At 43.7% G+C, this 22,928-nt stretch overlaps 1 protein-coding gene across 1 annotated transcript; it reads right to left on the bottom strand.

Annotated features, from left to right (window-relative positions):
• Positions 1-3,593: 3,593 nt before the first annotated feature.
• On the bottom strand, positions 3,594-22,182 carry LOC127045976 (transmembrane 4 L6 family member 1-like). The gene is made up of 6 exons (XM_050942868.1): positions 22,145-22,182; positions 16,603-16,787; positions 12,886-12,951; positions 6,682-6,827; positions 5,673-5,859; positions 3,594-4,973 (listed from the first exon to the last, which is right to left on the bottom strand). The coding sequence occupies exons 2-6, from the start codon at positions 16,771-16,773 to the stop codon at positions 4,953-4,955; spliced, it is 591 nt and encodes a 196-aa protein (XP_050798825.1). The 5' UTR covers positions 16,774-16,787; positions 22,145-22,182; the 3' UTR covers positions 3,594-4,952.
• Positions 22,183-22,928: the final 746 nt, after the last annotated feature.

Below are 22,928 nucleotides of genomic sequence, written 5' to 3'. Positions count from 1 at the left end.
ACTTGAGCATAGAGACGGTCACCGGGCAGCAAAACCTTCAGTGACTGTTTATGTGACCTGATCAGGATGGATGTTTTAGGCTTGTTAAGGTCAGCAGAACCCCTGGAGTTGGCACATGTCTGCTGGATTCTCTCTCTCACACTCTGAATACATGCTTGTGTAATCATTGATCTGCCTCCCTAACCCCTTTATGTGAGGGAATTGTTTGGGTTTTGATTGATCTCCTGGCTACACCAGTTCTTAATAATGACATTGCACTCGGAGTTGTCCGAGGTCATAGAAATGGTCTTCAACAGCCAGGTGGATTCTGGCTATCTGAATCGAGGGGCTGCCATCTTCCCTTTGATGTCTGGTTGCCTGGCTCTCACAGACTATTCCTGGGCTGGGAGAAGAGCTGGTCAAATAAGCCACAAAGTAGTTGGCATATATTGTTGTGAATAAAAGTGTTGGGTTTGGTTCACAGTCATGTACAGGGCCGTAATATTAATAATTCTCAAGTATTTGAGTGGCTACTGGGAATTCATGTAAACTTCATGATTGCTGAAGGTTTCAGAAATATGCCTGTAATGCACTGGCTGTGGTGTGTGTTTGTGCCTCCCTCTAATAGCTGACCCCAGTAATTATAACAGCCTCCTGCATACTCACAGCTGAAGGAGTTACTCCGTCAGGTAAAATGGTAGAGCCTGTGGATTTGGTGCTAAAAGACCTAGGTTTCATCCCCACTAGGGTTGCCAACTGTCTAATTGCACAAACCCAAACACCCTTGCCCTGTCCCCTTCCCCGCCCCTTCTCTGAGGCCACACCCCCACTCACTCCATTCCCCCCTCCCTCTGTTGCTCACTCTCCCCCACCCTCAATCGCTTTCACCAGGTTGGGGTGCAGAGGAGGTGCAGGCTCTGGGAGGGAGTTTGGGTACAGAAGGGGGTGAAGGGTATAAGCTCTGGGAGGGAGTTTGGGTGCGGGGTGCAGGCTCTTGGCTGGGGCAGGGGGTTGGGGTGTGAGAGGTGGTGATGGGTGTGGGCAGCGCTTACCTCGGGCAGCTCCCAAAATTGACCAGCAAATCTCTCTAGCAGCAGCTTTTAGTTGGGGATGGGGGCAGGGAGGCTCTGTGCACTGCCCCACCCGCAGGCACTGGCTCCGCAGCTCCCATTGGCTGCAGTTCCCAGCCAATGGGAACTGCAAGGTAGGCGCTTGGGGTGGGGGCAGCGTGCGGAGACCCCTTGCCCCACCCCTGGGTACAGTAATGACTCAGGGGCCTCAGGTACATGCCGGCTGCTTCCGGAAGCAGTGTGGGGCCAGGGCAGGCAGGGAGCCTACCTTAGCCCTGCTGCGCCACCAAACTTTTAGCACCTAAAATCTCCTGGTTTGGCTTCAGTAGCTTCCAGGAGATAGAGCCTGATTCTGGGAGGCTCACGGCGAGACTGGGAGGGTTGGCAACCCTACTCCCCACTAGTGACCACAGTTCTGTATATTCATCAGAACATTAGAAATGTTTTTTTCATCAGCTCTTCTCCTCCTGTTTAAAAAGTTTCAATCATCCAATAAGGGAGTAGAAATGATACCATCTGACATAAGTGACCAGTCCTAGTAGATTGCTCATGAATATCCGATAGGCTGGAAATTTGTTTGCCTAAACTACTTGACAAATACATATGAATAATGAATAAAGCGACAGGAATCGGGTTCAGCACAGGAATAATTTGCAAACAGAAGAAAAGGGTAAATTTGCAAAGAAATTGTATTCACAATGAATAATTTGCCCAGTTCTGACAGAGTCTAGGTTCCCTTGTTAACAGAGTTAATGTTTTTCCTACAGGCTCAGTAGAGTGTGTTAGTGATTGTTTTATCCTTCCTGCTTGCTGTGATACAATGTAAGAGATTATAGTGTTTTACGAAGAGTTGTCTAATTAGTTATTGTTTCTTTACATGAGTTTCAAAGCAGCTTTTCCTTGAAAACGCTTTTCCAATAAGTTCCCCCAAGTTTTACTGTCACAGCTACACATACAAAGCAGTTCCCCTGTGCCAAAGCTTCTGCCTCACCCATATTCAAGATAGGCTTTTCCCTAGCATCTCCCTTCTTTGCAACCAAACTCTTAGCAGCAAGCCACCTGTTCACTTACTTTGCTTCCACTGCAGAAACTCATTTGAAGAAACAGCATCTAATGAGGCAGCTCTTCATAACAGAGTGTAACCTGTTCCAGCCAGTTAATTTCTGGTTTCCTTGGGAGGTGGGGAGAAATAGCATTAGGTAGGAGGCTAGTTGGGGTAGAGTGGGTGCAGGGTGGTCAGGTGGGTAATGATTGGCTGTGTCAGAGCTGGAGTGATGGAGGAGGATGAGTCTAGGAGCCGGAGCAGACAGAAGCCAGAGCAGAGGAGTAGGCAAGAAAGAGGAGAGTAGGAGTAGTTGATAGTAGATGCTGCTGCTGTAGGAGCAAGAAAAGCAGGCAGGCAGTAGTGAAGCAAGCAGCATTTAGGGCATCATGTCTGGAGGGTTGAGTAGTGCAAGGAAAGGGGGAATCAGTGGCTTAAAGTCAGGCTAGGGTCAGGGCAGCTGGCCTAGGAGAGGACCTTCATGACAGCTTGTGTAGGATGGGGCAGACACATGGACCTGCGTGAAGAGGCAGGGGTGGGTGAAAGTAGCTGGTTGCTAGCAGGTTCTGTCTGCGTAAACTAATGGCTGCAGCACAGTGGCTGTGAACCATTTGGTCGCACACTGGCTGTGAAGCACTGCTGCAGTGCTAGGAACAAAGGCCTGAATTCTCAGTTACCCTATGGCCCCTTAGTGTAACTGAGAATCAGGCTGAAAGGGTTTAAATACATTAGAAGCACGTTCAAACAGGTCACTGTACAGCAGCTGCACATTTCTCAGGACATGACAATGAGCAATCCATTTAAACTGTTAAATGTGAGATAATCTGCAGTGCGTTTTTATGCAGTGAAAGGACAAAATTTACACAATTTAGCCAAAGAAAGCACCACATTTTATTTCATTTTTCAGCAGTTTGAAAATAAAAAGATTGCTGCAGTAAAAGAGACAGAAGTACTGTGAACCTCATCTCTGATCATAGGCCCTTGCATACTTGCATGTAACAGGTGGAACTTTCGAAGCCACTTACAGGATCTGTATGCATCCAAATCCTTTATTTATGTTTGAAAACCCTGGCTAACCGGTGTATTTTTCTCATGCTTTTTATTTAAGAGAATATGCTTTAAAACATGATGGGCAAAAATTTCAAATATAAGTGCTTTAGTTGCACCCCCTAAAATATACCTGTTGCCTGAACATAACCAGCATATATTTGTTCAAATGAGGGATCTGCATGCATATGTCAGGTGACAGCACGAGTGACCGGATACTTCTGTGTGCAAATTCCTAATGTGCACAGGGAAAAATGCCCATTTGTGTGATCAAATGGCATAGTCAAAACATTTTTGAAAGAGGAATTAAAGGTTCCTCCTTTCGCAAAACAGATCCAAAGTAATCTAACTTGCAGTTATGCAGTTTTGAAGAGCTTCTGATATATATGTAAAATATCTTAATATTTTTTGTCTTAAGCAGAAGAATCAGTGGCAATTGTAGGAATTAACCTTTGAAATGGCCAATAAAATGACAAAAAATTCACTCCTGAAATCACAGACTTTAGCAATCACACGGATTTAGCATTTAGGGCTTGATCTTACACTCAGCACTTTGTGGGTTCAATGCTGGTGTAGTACTGAGAATGATGCCATTTGGTGCCTTTTGAGGTTTGCTTTGGCTTCTCAGAAAAGCGTGCACAAGAATGATCAGAAATGCAATTTAAAAAAAATTAAATATTGAGTATGAAAATGTTCTACACTAGGATGTGCATATCTGACTCCCCTGGAAGTGAGTCTGAATTTTTTTTCCTCCTTATTGTTCAATGAGGCTAGTTATTGGCTTGTTGGTTGCTAGCCTTGCATGTTGGGCCAAATGCATCTCCAGTGCTACCTCATGGGCAACATTATTACCTTTGAAGTGCTGATCATCAGTGGAGCATTGGCACTTTACAGACCACCACAGCCTCCTACAACACACACAGAAGTGTGAGTGGAGGCTGGCTCCACAGAGGTTAAAACAGGTTAAATACTGGCCAACTGCCTGCTACATAGGGCCTCCATGTGCTACAGTTATTGGAACTATTTAAGCAACATCACTATTGCTAGGTCCTGAAAATACCCTTTCTGAGCCAGACCTTTAAATGACTGAAGACCAGTGCTTATGTACCAAAGTGATAAAAATAGACAGAGCATGACCTGAAGATGAGCTCTGTGTAAGCTTCAAAGCTTGTCCCTCTCACCATTGGAAGTTGGTCCAATAAAAGATATTACCTCACTCACCTTGTCTCTCTAATATACTGGGACCAACATGGTTACAAGGACACTGCAAACATAGACAGAACACTGCCAGAGAATCCATTCCAGTTTTACACAGGGCCAGGACAGGGTTTGGGGAGCATTAATGAGCATCTTTAGACATCCAACCAGTGTGGATGAGTTCAGTAAAGCTGATAAATCTTTGTATTGGCAATGATTACATTCAGTCCAAATTCCCATATACAACAGTCAGCACTTCAAAGTGACATGCTTGCTACACAGGGCAGCACTTGCAGGGTAAGCAGTGAATTTTAATTGGAAAATGTTTGTGATTGAATGTTTATATATGCCAGGCACTCCTGAAAAGACAGCATTACGTTGCCAGTACCAGAGACTTAGCCTGGGTACTTAGAGGAGACAAAAAAAGAATCTTTGACTTCAAAAGTTCTAGATAATCCACCCCCTCCTATCCAGATATCTTTATAAAATATTCTGGAGTTCTGAAATTCCTGAACATCTTGGGGTCCCTCTGTTCCCACAAATACAGCACAACACATTATGATTATACATGAATCCCCACAGGTCTATGCTTGTCACTAGCATTCTTTGTACGTGATTTACATTCCAGCAATATGTGTCTGAAAGGCAAGGAAGGAAAGAATGTCAAGTTAATTAAAGTTCCAGATGGATATCAGGCTTGCTACAGGAATCCTCTTAAGTTAAAATAAATGGCAACCCCCCCCCCCAACCTCCTTGTGGAGAGAAATCAAAATGTAAAAGTGTTTTTCTTGCGAAAGAAGAGACTTGCAAGCCAAGAAAAAGTTTTCTGCCTCATTACAACCCACAGATAACATGACCCTGAATCCTGTATATCCATAGATAGGCTTTAATCCCTACATTTTGAAAAATGACTTGTGACTTTGGTTGCCTTGGTTATTCAGTGCCTACTCTGAGACACATGCTTTTGAGAGGGTGGGTGCTAAGTATTGTCTGAAAATCAGATATTTTTATGTAGCTCAAATTCAGTACCTGCAAATTGAGATTCCCTAAATCACTAGTTGCTTTTGAAAAGGTAGTCCTAAATAACCACAGCATCAGACCCTTTGTCCCCTCTCCATGTGGGAATAAATAGTGTTATGTTTTTTAAATGAGGCATTACTTTTTATTATTTGTCCAACTATTTAAAAAGTCTTTGAGATTTGGATCATTTGTTTACATATCTGATATTATACACTATCAGGACAATTTACTGTGGTTGTGTCAAAAGTGGGGCTAAAATTATCATAAGAGTCTGAAAAATACTATTTACTTTGTGATATCTTATATCAGATACTCACCTTTCTTTTCCTCATGCATGTGCCACATATGAATCCAATAAGTCCATTGATGACTTGAATAAAGCAAAGAATAGCTTCAATTGTACCAATCCCCAAGAGAAGAGAGAACAAGACAATATTCCACATAATAACATTTTCAGGTTTTTTGCAAATGCTCCATGTTGTCTGATTAAACAAATAATTGTCTCTGTAAGTAGAAAAAATAATTGACAACTAATTAAGAAGAGTGATTCAAAAAGACTTCATTGGTTAAGAGCTGTACCTCAAAGATTGGGCCTGATTCTCTCCTTGGATCTTTAGAAGCCATTTTCAAAGTGTAAAGTGAATGTTAAACTCTAACATAGTGGTCTGGTAGCATATTATACTCACTTTGCAAAGATGTAATTGACAACTTAAGGTGCAGGGTCATGGAGCATTAGACTTGCATTACATGGCTGCCTGAATAAGATCCTGTGTTTTGTTTCAGGACAATTTTAATGGCAAAATACAGAAGTCCACAGAATATAAAAAATGTGCCCATAATCTGTTGTAATATCTCACCCAGTTTCATCAGAATTCTCCACTCTACTTTGCAAGATGTTGTCAGTGTTCACTTGCAAAAAGCTAATGGAGAGATTTTTGCATTGCTTTTCAGAGGGATGTGGGAGAGGGCTCAGTTTGGCAGATTTCCATCCAACTGTGTGATGTTTTAGCCATGTGACTCCCTTTGACTTTAATAGGAGTCAAGGCTCAAATCTCATACAGTCCCATGAAAGTATTGCACAGCCATCACACAAGTCTGGTCAATAGCACCCATGTCCTCCAAAACAAAAGCAGGCAGCTTCCCAGAGAATGAGCCAGAGAACTTGGACCAAGTGAAGGGTGGCTGGGGCCTGCTCACTCAGAGTAATACAGATTCAGGATTTGATAGCGCAGAACATCAGTTCATTTCAGAAAAACCTAGACTTGCTGTTAGAAGGGTGCAAAAATTGGCCCTTGCAATTTGAAAGAGTCAGTATGTCATACTTACGTCAATGTGTCATTCCTGAAAGGGTAGATGTATTCTCCATCACCAGTGTCACAAAGAGGCCCACTAATCAATCCCAAGGATGAGATGACCACACAATATACCCCTCCTGCAGCTCCCAGTACAGCCAGCAACACAGAGAGCAGCATCTGAAAGGGAGAAGGCCCTGAACATGATCTCTGTGGACATAGACTATTGTGGACACCTCAGACTGTGAATGGAAAGGGAATCCCTCTTTATCTGTTTTGCACTTTAGGCAATAAATAATAACAACCGTAATTTGGGGCCTGCATCACTGCAGCAGGAATTTGAAGTTGTTGAATCTTTCCATCTCTGGTGCAGCTACCTGCGGGCTAAAGAAAATTGCAAATTGCATCCCACCTGCCTGCAGAGATGGATGAAGCCCATACCTTTAGGAACATAGGACTGGATGGGTATGTCTGCACTGCAGCTGGGAGCGTGCTTCCAGTCCAAGTAGATAGACTTGCACTAGCTCAAATAGCAGTGTGGATATTGTAGCATACGCAACAGCCCAGGCTAGAACCCACACTCAGACTGGGGGCCAGGTGGGCTTGGACTTGGGTGGCTGGCCTGAGCTGCCACCCATGCTACTATTTTCAACCTGCTAGCTCAAGCAGAGCTAGTGCGAGCCTGTCTACCTGGGCTGGGAGGCTTGCTCCCTGACTGTAAAGTGAGAAGAGTCCATTGTGATCATCTAGTCTGACCTTCTGCACATCACAGGCCACAGAACCTCACCAGCCCCTCCTGTAATAGACCCAGAACCTCTGGCTGACTTACTGAAGTCCTCGAATCATGATTTAAAGACTTCAAGTTACAGAGAATCTGCCATTTACATTCATTTAAACCAGCAAGTACATAAGAACGGCCGTACCGGGTCAGACCAAAGGTCCATCTAGCCCAGTATCCTGTCTACTGATGGTGGCCAATGCCAGGTGCCCCAGAGGGAGTGAACCTAACAGGCAATGATCAAGTGATCTCTCTCCTGTCATCCATTTCCATCCTCTGACGAACAGAGGCTAGGGACACCATTCCTTACGCATCCTGGCTAATAGCCATTTATGGACTTAACCACCATGAATTTATCCAGTTCCCTTTTAAATGCTGTTATAGTCCTAGCCTTCTCAACCTCCTCAGGTAAGGAGTTCCACAAGTTGACTGTGCGCTGCATGAAGAAGAACTTCCTTTTATTTGTTTTAAACCTGCTGCCTATTAATTTCATTTGGTGACCCCTAGTTCTTGTATTATGGGAACAGGCAAATAACTTTTCCTTATCCACTCTCTCCACATCACTCATGATTTTATATACCTCTATCATATTCCCCCTTAGTCTCCTTTTTTCCAAGGTCCTAGCCTCTTTAATCTTTCCTCATATGGGACCCTCTCCAAACCCCTAATCATTTTAGTTGCCCTTTTTTGAATCTTTTCTATTGCCAGTATACAGTGACCCACGTCCCAGGCTGCAGAGGAAGGCAAAATCTTCCTGGGTTATCTCCTAATCTGACCTGAGGGAAAAGTCCATCCTTACTCCAGATATGGTGATCAGTTAGATCCTGAGCATGTCGACAAAACCCCCCAGCCAGACACCTGGGCAAGAATTCTCTGTAGTAACTCAGAGACCTCCCCATCTAGTGTCCCATCATCGGTCGTTGGAGATATTTGCTGCTAGCACTCACAGATTGGCTACATGCCATTTCAGGCAATTGTACCATCCCCTCCATAAACTTATCAAGTTCAGTCTTGAAGCCAGTTAGTTTTTTTGCCCCCATTGCTCCCCTTGGAAGGCTATTTCAGAACATAAGAACGGCCATACTGGGTCAGACCAAAGGTCCATCTAGCTCAGTATCCTGTTTTCTGACTGGTCAATGCTGGGTGCCCCAGAGGGAATGAACAGAACAGGTAATCATTCTGCTGCTTCATTTCATCCAGCCTGCACCCAAACTCCCTCCCAGACCCTGCAATCCCACCTGCACTCCAACCCTCTGCCCCAGGTTGGAACCCCTCACACACCCAAACTCCCTCCTGGAGCCTGCACCACAAACCTCCTCCCTCACCCCAACCAGAGCCGCCTGGGAGAGGGCAAGTGGGGCAATTTGCCCCAGGCCCTGCAGGGGCCCCACAAGCCCTGGCCTGGCGATGGTCCGGGTCTTCGGAGGCATTTCAGCGGCAAGGGGCCATTCAGTGCTGCCGAAAACATAGAGTGACTGACAGGCCCCCTGATGCTGAAATGCCACCAAAGACCCGGACCATCGCCGGGTGAGTACATGTGCCGCAGCTCCCCCGCTTTGCCCCAGACCTCCTGAATCCTCTGGGAGGCCCTGACCCCAACCCCCTGCCCCAGCCCTGATCCTGCTCTCACACTCCAAACCCCTTAGCCCCAGCCCATAGCCTCCTCCTACACCCCAAACCCCTCATCACCAACCTCACCCCAGAGTCCTTACCCCCAGTTGGAGCCCTTACCCCATCCTGCACCCCAACCCACTGCCCCAGCCCAGGGCCCCCTCCTCCACCCTGAACCTCTCATTTCTGGCCTCACCCCAGAGCCTAGGAGAAACCTCAAGCCTCTGTGCCCTCCCGCAGGGCTGGAGTCATGAGCGCCAGCTCACCCTGCTGTGGAGAGAAGCCCTGAGCCTCTGAACCCCACCTGAGGGCTGTATGTAACCCATGACTGACTTTTTCTGTGGCTCAATGACCCCTTATAGAAAAAAGGTTCCCCACCCCCTGCACTAAAGCTTAGTGCATGAGCCTCTACTGGAAAGGTCTACAGTCTGGGTTGTGCCCCCTAGGGGAGTGCAGAGAAATGTTCCGGGGGGTGTGGCTGGGGCTCGGACCAACCCCCACAGGGAGGCAGGGAGGGAGCACTGCCCAGCTCCACTTCTGGCTCTGGCCCTGTGCCCACGGTCCTGGCTGCTGGCCCCATGCTCAGGATCTGCTCCTGGCTGTGGCTACCGGCCCTGTGCCCAGGGTCCTGGCTGCCCATCCTGCTCCTGGGGCTCTGTACCCAGCTTCGCCTGCAGGCCTTGGGCTCTGGCCAAGGGTCAACCCCCCGCCGAGGGTCCACTCCAACCTCAAACTTTGGCCCCAGCCTTGCCCCACTTACCCCTGCCCACGTCCCCCCTCTCCTAGAGCCATGGCCCTGCTCCTGCCTCCATAGGGGGTGTGAGGTCAGGGGTAAGAGGGGACGTGAGGTAAAAAGTTTGGGGACCACTGCTGTACTGCATGAGTGAAAAGCTCCTAGCCAAGGCTGTAGCAGACTCATTAATCTCTAGGTGATCTAGGTACCACTAGAGGGGGAGAGAACACCACACCCATCAGGCATGGGTTACATCAACATTAGCACTTAAATAATTCCTCTCCCTCCCAGGTATTTATCCCTTTGATGTTTTTCGAGAGCAATCGTATCTCTGCTCAGCCTTCATTTTATTAGGGTTAACAAGCCAAGCTCTTCTCAAAGACAGGTTTTCCATTCCTCTGATCATCCTAGTAGCCCTTCTCTGCGCCTGCTCCAGTTTGAAATCATCTTTCTTAAACATGGCATATCAGAACTGCACACAGCATTCCAGATGAGGTCTCACCAGTGACTTTTTTAATGGCAATAACACTTCCTTATCTCTCCTGGAAATACTTCACCTGATGCACCCTAGGATTGCATTAGCTTTTTCATGGCTGCATCACACTGGTGGCTCATAGTTGTCCTGGAATCAACCAATACACCCAGGTCTTTCCTCTCTTCTGTTGCTTCCAACTGATATATGCCCAGCTTATAGAAGAAATATTCACTGTTAGTTTCCAAGTGCATGACCTAGTACTTTGCACTATTAAATATTATTCTATTTCTATTACCCCGAATTTCAAGGTCCTCCAAATCTTCTGGTATGATATTCCAGTCCTCCTTCGTATTGGCTATATCTCCCAACTTTCTGTCATCTGCACATTTTATTAGCGCACTTCCACTTTTTGTGCCATGGTCATGAATGAAAATGTTAAATGATTGGTCCCCAAATCAATCCCTGAGGAACTTTACTAGTAACCTCCCTCCAGCCTGACAGTTCACCTTTCATAATGATCCATTGTAGGCTGTAATGTCAAACTAACGGGCCTGTAATTTCCAAAATCACATTTTTCCCTTTCTTAAAAATAGGTACTATATTAGCAATTCACCAGTCATAAGGTATGACTCCCAAATTTATGGACTCATACCTGAAGGGACATCCTTGGTCATCGAGACCAGTCTCCTGCTTTTTCAGGCAACCCCATCAGATAATCCCATTCATAAATTTATCAAGCTCTATTTTAAAACTAATTACATTGTTTCCCCCACTATTCCTATTGGGGGGCTCTTCCAGAACCTTTATCCTCTGATGGATAGAAACCTATTTCTAATTTCCAGCCTAAATTTATTCATGTTAAGTTTATACCCATTTGTTCTAGTGCTTGTGTAACCCACACCCCTTCTGGGTGTGGTTCTGTCCCATCTAGTGCCGTCAAGACCGCTTAGAGAGCAATTAATGAGTCTGCTCCTACAGCCTTAGCTAAGAGCCAGTTGGCTTTTAGCTCATGCAATAGAGGCTCATGCTTTAAGCTCCTAGAGGCCCCAGGTTCAATCCTGCCCACCAGTGACTGGGATCTGTTGGCATTACATTAGAACTGTTCTTTAGCTCTAGTAGTTCTTCTCCTACCTCTTGATGGCTTTAATTGTCTGGGGCTTTATAGCAGATCCGCCAGTGGTGGCAGCCCATAAGTCTGATCCACTGCATCTCCTGGGTTCCCTCAACCAGCCACTTTTAATAATCTAAAATATATGGTTGTTGTTTGTATATGGAAAACTTTTATAAGTAGTGCTACCAGTGGTGCCTTTAATTAGGGTTGCCTAATACTTCCTGCTATAAGATGTAGTTTTGGTTGCTTATAACTTTGCCAGACTTTAACCATTTGGCATAAAAATTTTCATGTTGGGTGTCTGGCTCAGCCTGGATTTATTTATTAGAAAGTTTTGGATAAAATGGTTCAGCCAGTTCCAGGAACAACATTAGGGAAAATATATTGTTTTTCCACCATGACTGAGCAATGCTCCATGCTGGGGCTCCAGGGGCTGAGCAGGAATTTCCCTGCAGCTGCTCCTCTGAGCTACTGGGGGCTGCTGTGGTGCCACCAGGAAGATTGTCTGTCCAGTGATCTTAATGCTCTAGTTGCATTGGTGGTGGAGGAGAAGGAAGTAGCTTTGTGGTGGAGACTTACAGAAGCTGGGGAGGAGACAGGAAGGAGCAGAAGGGGAAGAGTCTTTAGCCACTAGAGAACTCTCCAGTCATGGAATCAAACCTGGGATTCCTGAGTTTCAATGTTCTCTGCTCTCAGCAAATATCTGTAAAACCCACTGGTAAAATGTGTCTCATTTTCCTTGAGTGGCTGATCTACAGAGAGGATGTCAACCTACTACTGCTATTGGTTACTGCCTTAGGTCAAATGGCAGAGGTTTGTGTTGTAGATCTAAAGGTTCCAAACCTATTGGTGAAACATGTGGAGGTTAGTATGGTTCCACATGATGAAATTTCTGGGTTTTTTTCCAGTTTGCTTATTTTAAAACGTAGGAAGCTACAAAAAATTTACATCCAAGATTGAAACATGAAGCACTCAGAAATTAGGAAATGCCAGAATTGAGGTTGCAATTCTTAATTTGGCCCCCTTGTGCATTATGGTATATAGAAGAGAAGTTTTTTGGTATGTTACTTCTGCATCATGAGGCATGGCACCCTGGCACTGTCCTCACATGAACAGCCACAGGAAAGGGGTTAGGCTGTGCCACCCTGGAGGACAGTATAGTTTGCCAACTACCCCTGTTCACCAGCAAACTGGAGCAGTGATTTGTTCCACTTGGAGTGGGATAGTGCTGCTTTGTCCCCCTCCACTCTATACTTATTATTGTGGCTAAATGCCCCAAATCTGTCCTGGGGTTAGGTATTAGTTTATATAACATTCTTGCTTGCTAGATGAGGCTGCTCCTGTGATGGGGTCAATCAATCATAGGCCAAGCACAGGGATTCTGCAAGTCAAGCCCTATTTCCGTATTGGGGGGATTGGACTGTCAGTGGTTGCGTGCTTTGTGCCTTTCCATCTGCTCAGCTCCCACTTAAGGGCTGTTGTTCACGGATCAGAGTGATTGACCTTTTCAGCATGTAAATTGTTGCTTACCCCACATCTGTTAGCGCAACATCCAGCTCCACCTGCGCCCAGCATCATAAATGCTGGCAAAATAACCTGTAAGTTAAGAACATATTGAATTAATGTGTGAGGTCTCCACGTACTCAGCTTTAGTTGGACAACAATGTGTGAATTAAGTGGGGTCATAGGATTAAGCTACTTTAGCTTCTTCTGGCTCTTCACTCTGTGTTACGCCAACTGAGACTCTCTTGCGCACTGGAAGAGTGACTTTAGATAGCTCTATGGTATTGCAACTGACTCTAAGGAAGTTCAGTACAGTGTTAAGGGGACTAAAGGATAGATTCACAGCTAGTGTAAACCAATGTAGCTCCATTGACTTCAGTGGAACTACACCAGTTTACACCAGTGGAGAATTTGGTCCTAAATTAGAGTGAAGGGACTTAAATTGCACCATCTTACTCATCATTCCTGAATTTGACCTTTTGTATTAGACCACAGGAAGGTGAAAACAACACAATTCAGTTAACACTCTCTGAGCTCAGCTCAGTTTGATCCATGGTAATTATTAGCTGGAGTCAAGTTGATAGGGTGTAGCCAGCAGTCCCATCCATATTGTGCCGTGGCAGGATGTCCTATCATGCCACATAGAGTCTCCCTAGACCAGTGGTTCTTAAACTTTAGTAACCTGAGGACCCCCTTTTTGATTTTAAAATTTTGCTGGGGACCCCCAACCCCCCTGCTCAGCCCCAGGCCCCACCCCCAGTCCACCACTTCCCCCAAGGCCCTACTCCTGCCCCACTTTTTCCTGCCCCTGCTCCACCCAGGCCCCTCGTCTTTCCTGCCTCTTTCCACCCCTCCCCAAGCACTCCCATTCTCCCTCCTTCCCCTCCCTCCCAGCAACTCCTGCATGCCTGGGTGCAGGGGGGAAATAGCTCTTCTCTGGTGTGCAGGAGGTGCTGGGAGGGATGGGGAGGAGTTGAGGGAGGAAGGGGGAAGAGTTGATAAGCGGGGCCCACGGACCCCCTGGAATACCGCCATGGTCCCCCAGTTTGAGAAACGCTGCCCTAGACAACACTGGTTGTAGAACTACAAGGTCTGTCTGTGTCCACTAACCAGAATAAAGAATCCCCCTTCATGTTCATAAAACAGCGGAGTCCACTGTTGTTTGTGTATCTCTTTCATGCAGCAACATGGGAGAGAAAAGCATTTAACTGCAGCTGTCAAACCAGGGAATGGAAAGAAGGACGGACTGCGGGCAGGTGGAGTACTTGAAACTGTTAACTTTTTTTTTAACTGACTAGATTCAGCCTGACAGTGCCCCTTTAACAGCTCATAGCAACACTTCCACAAGTGCTATGGGCAGAAAGCGAAGAATATAATGTCCATTGTAGCTGAACCTCAGTGGGGAATTTATGTGAACAGAATGAAAATGCTTCTGTTGGAATTTGGCTAGGGCATTGAGATTAAAAAAAATCCTCCTGTTGCGAAAAGTGCAATGAGGCTGTTAGCAGTTCAACCCCAGCAACACAGTGTCCTCTAGTACCCCACTCAGTCATTTTAGGATATTGACTGAGAGTCAAGAGTGCCATCTACTGAATCAGCAGCCCTGCTTTCCTCACTACCCTTGTTTTTCTTAAAGGCCTCCGAACCAGTCTGTGAGTGGGTTATTTTGTCTTTGCTTGGAGCAAGTTCATTTGTTTGGAGTGAAGGGCTTGTTTGTTGTGTCTCGTTTTTTTGAGCATCTGTACCTTCTCAACTTTTGGGTTAGAATGAAAATTTGCCAGTACGCTGGTGTCAGAAAGGTGGGGTCTATGTGTGAGGTAGGGCTCAGTCACTTCACAATGGTGCCATTCTGTGCGCAGATTGACTCATGATGAGTTTGCAGCATCGAGCACTCGTAACAAATGAGTCATTCTTTCTTTCTTTCTTTCTTTCTTCGAATGTCTGAATTTGCAAAATAAGGAAATTGAGGGATTTTAAGCAAAATAAAGTCCCGTGTTCTGTTTTTATAAGGGCATGTCTTTTAAAAAGCAGCCATGGAAGACAAGGAGAGAGCAAGGTTGGAATAAGCCAAAGCTGGCTACTAAATGGGAAGATTGTTCTTGTGGTTCAGGCACTGGCGTGGTACACAGGAACCTGGATTCAGTTCCGAGCCTGAGACTGACTGTCCGTGTGACCTTGAACAAGCTGTTTAATTTCTTCAGGTTTCAAGTCCCTTGCTGTCACATGGGGATAATACCCCCCTTCTCCCACGCTTTGTCTATTCACATTTCTTTCTCAGTCTATCAAATAATTTCATGGAAAACGCATACCCTTCACAGCACTGTTTTGCTGATCAAAAACTACTCATAGTGCTGTTGTCAGTGTTTTGGAGATCAGTGCAAATTCCTCTTCCCCTCACTGTGTCCATTTTTGATGCGTACCATCCTGGCCAGAGCCTCGCCTTATTAGACCCCTTAAGAGAAGTCATGTTCTGAACATGACACAGGGCTCTCATGCAGAACATTAGTCTCTTCCTTCATTGAAAGCCAGTGGCCCCTGGGCTTAGAATGGTATGAATTTTTCACAAGTACCTGTGGTACAATTTTCAGCTTTGTTCAGACTCCCTGTTCATACATCCAGGCTCAGCATGAGGGATAGGCCTATCAAGTAGGTGGATGGTACACAAGAAGAGCCAAGCAAGCTATTCATAGCAGAGAATTTGCTCATTTTTCTGTTTGTGAAATATGGTCCTGATCCAAGCCCATAATACTTAATAGGAGTTTTCCCATTGACTTCAGTGGCTTTTCGATCAGGGCCTTACTGAGAACAGACTTTGATTTTCATGGATTTGTTGTTCGTAAATATTCAGTGAGGAGTACATTTCGTCTCCTCCTTTATGTGAGGAGATGACAGCCTATTTAATGTCTGTGGTCTATTGACTTAGACTCTTTACTATTCATTATTTGTGGTATATGATTGGTCTCCTCGGTTGCATGGCTTTTTTTCCTGCTCCTTGATTGCATGACTGAAAAAGTACCAACAAGGACAAGCACTTCATATGATCTATTCAAACACAATGCATATGCAACTGTGAGAATTCACACAAAGAACAGGCATTCCCCAAACATGTATGTGGACAAATACCTGGTCACACACATGTTCACAGAAAAATGACCACAAGAAAAATAGGTTCAATCATTTTCATAACAGCTATTTGGAATTCAAACAGTTCACAAAAAAGAGGAGCAGTTCAGCACTACTTGATTTTGACAACAGCTCCAACAAGGGCAAGCCCAAGCAAGCTTCACTGCCTCATGAAAGGTGAAAATAAAATCAATGAAAGGAGCAACAAGACAACACAACTCAACAAATGTGAGAACTTACGACCCGAAGCTGAATGTACACATTGAGCCTCAATGTGAACAGCAAAGAAACTTGTGTGTGTGTTTACTACATAAATAATGAAAAGCCAACATTTTTGTTTCCTCTAATAATTGGAATTTTGAATTTATTTGTACACCAGGATTTTCATAAAGAAGTTATATTTTTTATGTATAGGTGATTTCCCCTTAGCCCTCTGGAAATATGCCTTTTCAGTTTTAGACCCCAGATAGTTTTAGACTTTCCCCACAGATAAGTTGTGTCATCTACAAATGTAAAGGCAACCCCCAGGGATTGTTATTTGGAATCAACAGAGGCATTGATAAGCTTTAAAAAGCTGAAATAATTAAAACAACAACAACAACGACAAAACTTCTCTCTTACCAGTATCCCAGCTCCAAGAATGCCATGGAAAAACCAAACCAAATCAGTTATCTTGTCGGGGTCTGTAACATTTCCATTGGGGAAATACAGGAGAATATTGGAGATTATGGCACATACAGCTAATGGGAACAACACGACCCCAATGCACTTTGAACACTTCCCAGTGCACATTGTAGCTCACCCCTCTGGAAAGAAATGAGAGAGGAAAGTATGGGTTATGGCGCAGTTTAAAAAACAGTGACACTTTACAAGGCAATAATTTTCTTCCTTTGTTGGAGAGAACTTTAAAGTTTGTGACACTCATTATGAAGCAAAATATTTTCAATTAACCATTTATTTAAGAAAGGTGCTACTATATAGGGCCCTTTCACCTCCAGTTCAAAACTGGCGCAGGTTAGTAGTAAACAAATACTGGCTGCTTAGTGTCCTATGTGAAATGAATTGGTGATTTCATTCTAGTTCCTACAGAACAGCATTAAGATTACCACTGTGATTGGCACTAATTGGCACCCTTGCTAACAGTCTCAGGAGTGGGGTCAAGGACTGAATAGGCATGGAGACTGAGGCATCCTCTTTAGAACATAACATAAGGATATAAGAATGGCCAGACCTCTGGATCAGACCAAAGGTCCATCCAGCCCAGTATCCTTTCTACTGACAGTGGCCAATGCCAGGTGCCCCAGAGGGAGTGAACCTAATAGGCAATAATCAAGAAATCTCTCTCCTGCCATCCACCTCCACCCTCTGACAAACAGAGGCTAGGGACACCATTCCTTACCCATCCTGGCTAATAGTCATTAATGGACTTAACCTCCATGAATTTATCTAGTTCTCTTTTTAAACCCTGTTATAGTCCTAGCCTTCACAACCTCCTCAGGCAAGGAGTTCCACAGGTTGACTGTGTGCTGTGTGAAGAAGAATTTCCTTTTATTTGTCTTAAACCTGCTGCCCATTAATTTCATTTGATTGCCCCTAGTTCTTATATTATGGGAACAAGTAAATAACTTTTCCTTATTCACTTTCTCCACATCACTCATGAATTTATATATTGCTATCATATCCCGCCTTAGTCTCCTCTTTTCTAAACTGAAAAGTCCTAGCCTCTTTAATCTCTCCTCATGTCGGACCTGTTCCAAACCCCTAATCATTTTAGTTGCCGTTCTCTGAACCTTTTCTAATGCCAGTATATCTTTTTTGAGATGAGGAGATCATATCTGTATGCAGCATTCAAGGTGTGGGCGTACCATGGATTTATATAAGGGCAATATGATATTCTCCATCTTATTCTCTATCCCTTTTTTAATGATTCCGAACATCCTGTTTCTTTTTTTGACTGCTCCTGCACACTGCGTGGACATCTTCAGAGAACTATCCATGACAGCTCCAAGATCTCGTTCCTGATTAGTTGTAGCTAAATTAGCCCCCATCATATTGTATGTATAGTTGGGGTTATTTTTTCCAATGTGCATTACTTTACATTTATCCACATTAAATTTCATTTGCCATTTTGTTGCCCAATCACTTAGTTTTGTGAGATCTTTTTGAAGTTCTTCACAGTCTGCTTTGGTCTTAACTATCTTGAACAGTTTAGTATCATCTGCAAACTTTGCCACCTCTCTGTTTATCCCTTTCTCCAGATCATTTATGAATAAGTTGAATAGGATTGGTCCTAGGACTGACCCTTGGGGAACACCGCTAGTTACCCCTCTCCATTCTGAAAATTTACCATTTATTCCTACCTTTTGTTCCTCGTCTTTTAACCAGTTCTCAATCCATGAAAGGATCTTCCCTCTTATCCCGTGACAACTACGTGAAAAGCAGTGGCCCTATATTTTCTGGCTGTCAGGTTTTTCTGCTAATATATCCCATCCTATACTAAAAATATGCTTGGCATCTCCTACTCAATACTCAATAGTGAATCTTTACTCCATAGTTAAGCTATTGGAGGCCACTAATTTTCCACAGCACACATTTGGCATCAACAACAGTAAAGCTTCCCCACACTGCTAATCCTGGAAGGATTCTCTCTATGTCATTGTTTACACTGAGAATTTCCCCTGATGCCAGCAACCAAGGGACAGCCACTGTTGTAATTGCAGTGGTCTAATCCCAAAGTACAGACAAAGAAAGCCTCAGTTTGCACCAGCACCACTTATACTTGCTTGAAACTTGGGTAAGTCCACCATGCAAATCACTGCTTTCTTTGTCTACCCTTGAGCATTGCACCAGTGCAGCTACTTGGCAGATGGCTATTAACTGATGGAATTGGGGAAAGTTTCCAAGGAAGACAAGATCTCAGAGGGAGAGCATGATTTAGACTTCATGCTCATTCATTTCTTTGGTTCTCTACTCAGGCTACAAAATAAATAAATAAATAAAATAAAATAAAATGACAGAGACAAGATAAGTGAGGTAATATCTTTTTCTAGACCGCCTTCTATTGGTCCAAGGGACGAGCTTTTGAGCTTACACGAAACTCGTCTTCAAGTCACAACCCCCCAACCTTGCCAAGATGATCATCAGAAGCAAGCTCCCCGCAGATCAAACCCACCAACTGAAAGCAGCATCAGATCTTGCTAGATGCAAAACCTGCAGACACATTTCTACTGCTGTGATGATCAACACTCCCCCACAACACACCTTTTAAGATTATGTGGCATACCTTATCCAATGCACTAAATGCCCCAATAACAACTATATGGATGAAACCAGATCACTATGCTCTCAAACGAACTCACACTGAACAATGATAAAAGACAAAAAGCCCATATCACCCATGGATGAACACTTTTCACAAAATGATCACTCCGTATCTGACCTCTCAGTCCTCTAAAAGGAATCCTTCAAAAGATGAGTCATGGTCATGAGTCAGGTGTTAACAGGCCACCTCACCGTGAATGGTTTCTTAGAAATGTGTTAACTACTTTTGCTAAACAATCCGTTCCAGCTTGTATTTATCTGAGTACCTTTCCCATACCTACAGAAGAGCTCTGTGTAAGCTCAAAAGCTTGTCTCTTTATCCAACAGAAGTTAGGTCAGTGTGGTGTAGAGTGATATTACCTCACTCACCTTGTCTTAGCAATACAACAAACCTTCATTTGATTTTTTTATTTTTAAATATTAACCTGACTTGTCTCTCTAATATCCTGGGAACAACACAGCTATAACAACACTACAAGATAATACCAATGGTGATTGAGGGATTTATGGCATGGAAATCTATGCACTAAGAAGTGAACTCATAGTTCCAGTCCTTCTCATATAGGATACTGAAAGGTAACTTTCAGTCACTGTTGATTTGGGTTGGGTTCACTCCATTGATCTAGAAAAGAAAGGCTCCATATCCCAAGCTGGACAGCATCCTTTCAAGATGAAACTCATGGAAAGGGACTAAGGGAAAGGGCAACTCTGTGATGTTCCCACCACAGAAATTTCTTTATACTATCCCCTCTGATGTGAGAGGACTGCTATATGACCCACTTTAGTACTGTACAGAAGATAGATTGATTGCATTTCAGTATGGTGTGCTTCTTCATCAGCTGGTTCAATCAGAATGAAATCTTTGGATAATATGTCCCTATCAGGGGTAGTGCATTATATACATAATCCACAGTTGTCAGAGGCTGCTGCTAACATTAAATAAAGAACAGAGACAGATTAGTGGTTTAATACTAAACTTACAGATATCACCAATTCCCAAAGGAGGGAGGTCTGATTGATACTGGAACCTGATCCACAAATGGTTCTCCATGAGAGGTTTGAATTGGGTTTTTTTATTATTGGGATTGGGGTTTTATTATTATTATGATTATTTTTTGCATTCTGCTGTTAACATCTAGTAGAAATCCACAGTTATTATTATAACTGCTATTATAAATAAATATTCTTATTGCCGTAGTGATTAAAAGGATCAAGGACCCATTGTGCAAACACTGTATAAAATAGAAGTAGATACAGGCAGGTAGATCTCTGCCTTCAAAATGTTTATAATCTAAAAAAGGATCGATTTATAAAGTGTAGGGGAGGGGGAAATGATCAAACTATATGCAATTTTTATACACAGACATTCATTTTTATATATACGGTGCAAATATTTTTAGAATAACAAAAAAAGTCAATATCAGAATTACCCATTTGCTCCCACAATTGTGTGCCTGGAATGCTCCTCAGTTTAGCCACTATACATTGGTCGATTTTTCATTGGTATTGTGGCAGAAGGGGGTCTTGAGAAGGGATGTGAAGGCGCAATGTATAGTATCTTTAGAGATCAGTTCATGGAGGGTGTCCCATGCATAAAGGGCAGTTTGGAAGAAAGCAGAAAAATATTTGAGGGAGAAGCAGACGAGCTGATGGTGGAAGCTGGCATTACTGGCAGACAAGGGACATCAGGGCAATGAGTTAAGAGAGAAGAAAGGACCAGTGAGTTGTGTATGACATGATGTTTGAACTTGATACAGTGGAACTGAGGGATACAGTGAAGAGATTCCAAGAAATGCAGGATATTGCTATCACATAGCAGAGATTGCCAGTCTTTTTGTCACTCTGCATTTCTACAGAGTGTAATTTGCATTGTTCTCCACGGCTACAAATTTAACAACAAAATTTAGCATTTACTTACCGTACCTTCTGAGCATTTTGCAAACATTACATAGAGTAATTCAGCTTTTAAACAAGTTACCTGTAATTAATGCTGTTAGAGAGAGATCTTTAAGAAAGGTAATTCTTGCCTCTCACTATCATTACTTACTATTCAGACAGTGCCAAAAATTTACAATCATTTATGAAGACAGCTCCTGGCTCAAAGAGAAAAAAATAAAATCTAAATAGATAGACAACATACAAAGGAAGGACGAAGAGGGAGGGAAAATGGATGTAGGTATTTTTCCTTTGTCATTTTTTTCTCTGTCAGCCTTGTATATTTGCCTTTTTTATTTAAAATTAACTTTTGCTCTTCTGCATTTACTTTGCATTTTAACCCTTGCTCTCTTCCTGTGCATGCCAACCATTGTCTGTTTGCACTACCATTTTCTCAAAATCAGCACATACAACTTAACTACATTTCTGTAAAAGTCAGATATGTAGGGAAGTTTCATATTCTCCTTGTGCAGCTTTCAGATATACCCAGAAGGCCAGATCATTGGCTGATGTAAATCAACATAGCTCAATCAACTTCAGCTGAGCTAAAATGACTTACACCAGATGAGGATCTGGTGCACTATCTTTGAAATGTCTGACTATCCCTTCACAATGCAAGGAGAATCAACCTAAGCATAGACAGCCAAGTTCAGCGACAGCTTCTCCCACTGAAGTCAGTGCAGCTTGCACCTGCCCACATCAGGGCTGAATCTGATCAAGTTACAGAAGAGAAGACATACCAGAGAGACTTGAACATCTTGCCAATCTTACAAAGAAGAATCAAACTCACTCCCTTCACCTTCAATGAACAAGACTGTGTCTGCAGTAGCCTTCTGCTTTTTAATTAGAGTTCTCAATACATTAACCTATGTAAAGCTGAAGAAAGTAAGAAAATATCTCGGCTTACCTGGCTATACAGTATTAAAGTGGCTACCAATGTTTCAGCTCGCCAAACAGCAAAGTGATTTTTCAGCTGGCTTCAAGTTTTATATTTCCCCTCTCCCTGTACCAGCCTCAGAGAGGTACATTAATGTTCTCGAGTGATAGATTCCATTAAACAAACAGGAGTTTCTCCCCAAAGAATGAGGAAATACCCAAAACTATGCCTGGTTGGCCAGTACACAGGCTGCATGTCACCCTGCAGTATTGATTTTTTTTAAGGCACTGTTCCACTGGTCAATGCCCCCACTAGGTCACATTGATTTGCTGTAGGTCAGTGCAGTCCTTTTTCCTGCCACAACCTTTTAAGTTGTGCATGATGTCACAAATTCAGAAGGCCAAGAAAAGAAACAAATGTAATGCACAAAATAAATATGAATGTATTAAGCCAAGAGAATGTACGAGATGATGGCAAAATACAGTGAGACGCTCTTAGAGAAAAGTCTTTTTGTTTTTCACAGAGCAGTTTTGCTGTAGGTCATATTCTGACCCAATCTTTGCCCGTAGTGTAGAGCTGGTTCCAGAGTCAGCTGATACATGGGGGCTTAGGCCTCAAGAGGTTGAATTACCTCTGGGTCCAATAAACTGCTATTGCTCCCTGCAATACTTGCTATAGCCATTAGGAAGGAAAACACAAGAGGCAGCAGCTTCTTCCTCCACTACTTCTGCAAGGCGTGTTGCTGAACAGGGACTGGAAGGAATTCTCCTTCTCACTGCAAAGTGGCCAGGAGTACCATTGTCTCCCAGCTTGT

Source organism: Gopherus flavomarginatus, chromosome 1, assembly GCF_025201925.1.
Source record: "Gopherus flavomarginatus isolate rGopFla2 chromosome 1, rGopFla2.mat.asm, whole genome shotgun sequence".
In the NCBI taxonomy this organism is placed as follows: Eukaryota; Metazoa; Chordata; order Testudines; family Testudinidae; genus Gopherus; species Gopherus flavomarginatus.
The sequence above is the reverse complement of the archived record's forward strand: the minus strand, read 5'-3'. Positions and strand labels throughout refer to the sequence as shown.

Excerpts from the sequence above, each read along its gene's own strand:
- LOC127045976 (XM_050942868.1), bottom strand. The coding sequence starts at position 16,773 with ATGTGCACTGGGAAGTGTTCAAAGTGCATTGGGGTCGTGTTGTTCCCA. Across the intron at positions 12,952-16,602 it reads TTCTTGGAGCTGGGATACTG|GTTATTTTGCCAGCATTTAT; the intron begins GTAAGAGAGAAG and ends CTTAACTTACAG. Across the intron at positions 5,860-6,681 it reads TTCAGGAATGACACATTGAC|AGACAATTATTTGTTTAATC; the intron begins GTAAGTATGACA and ends TTCTACTTACAG.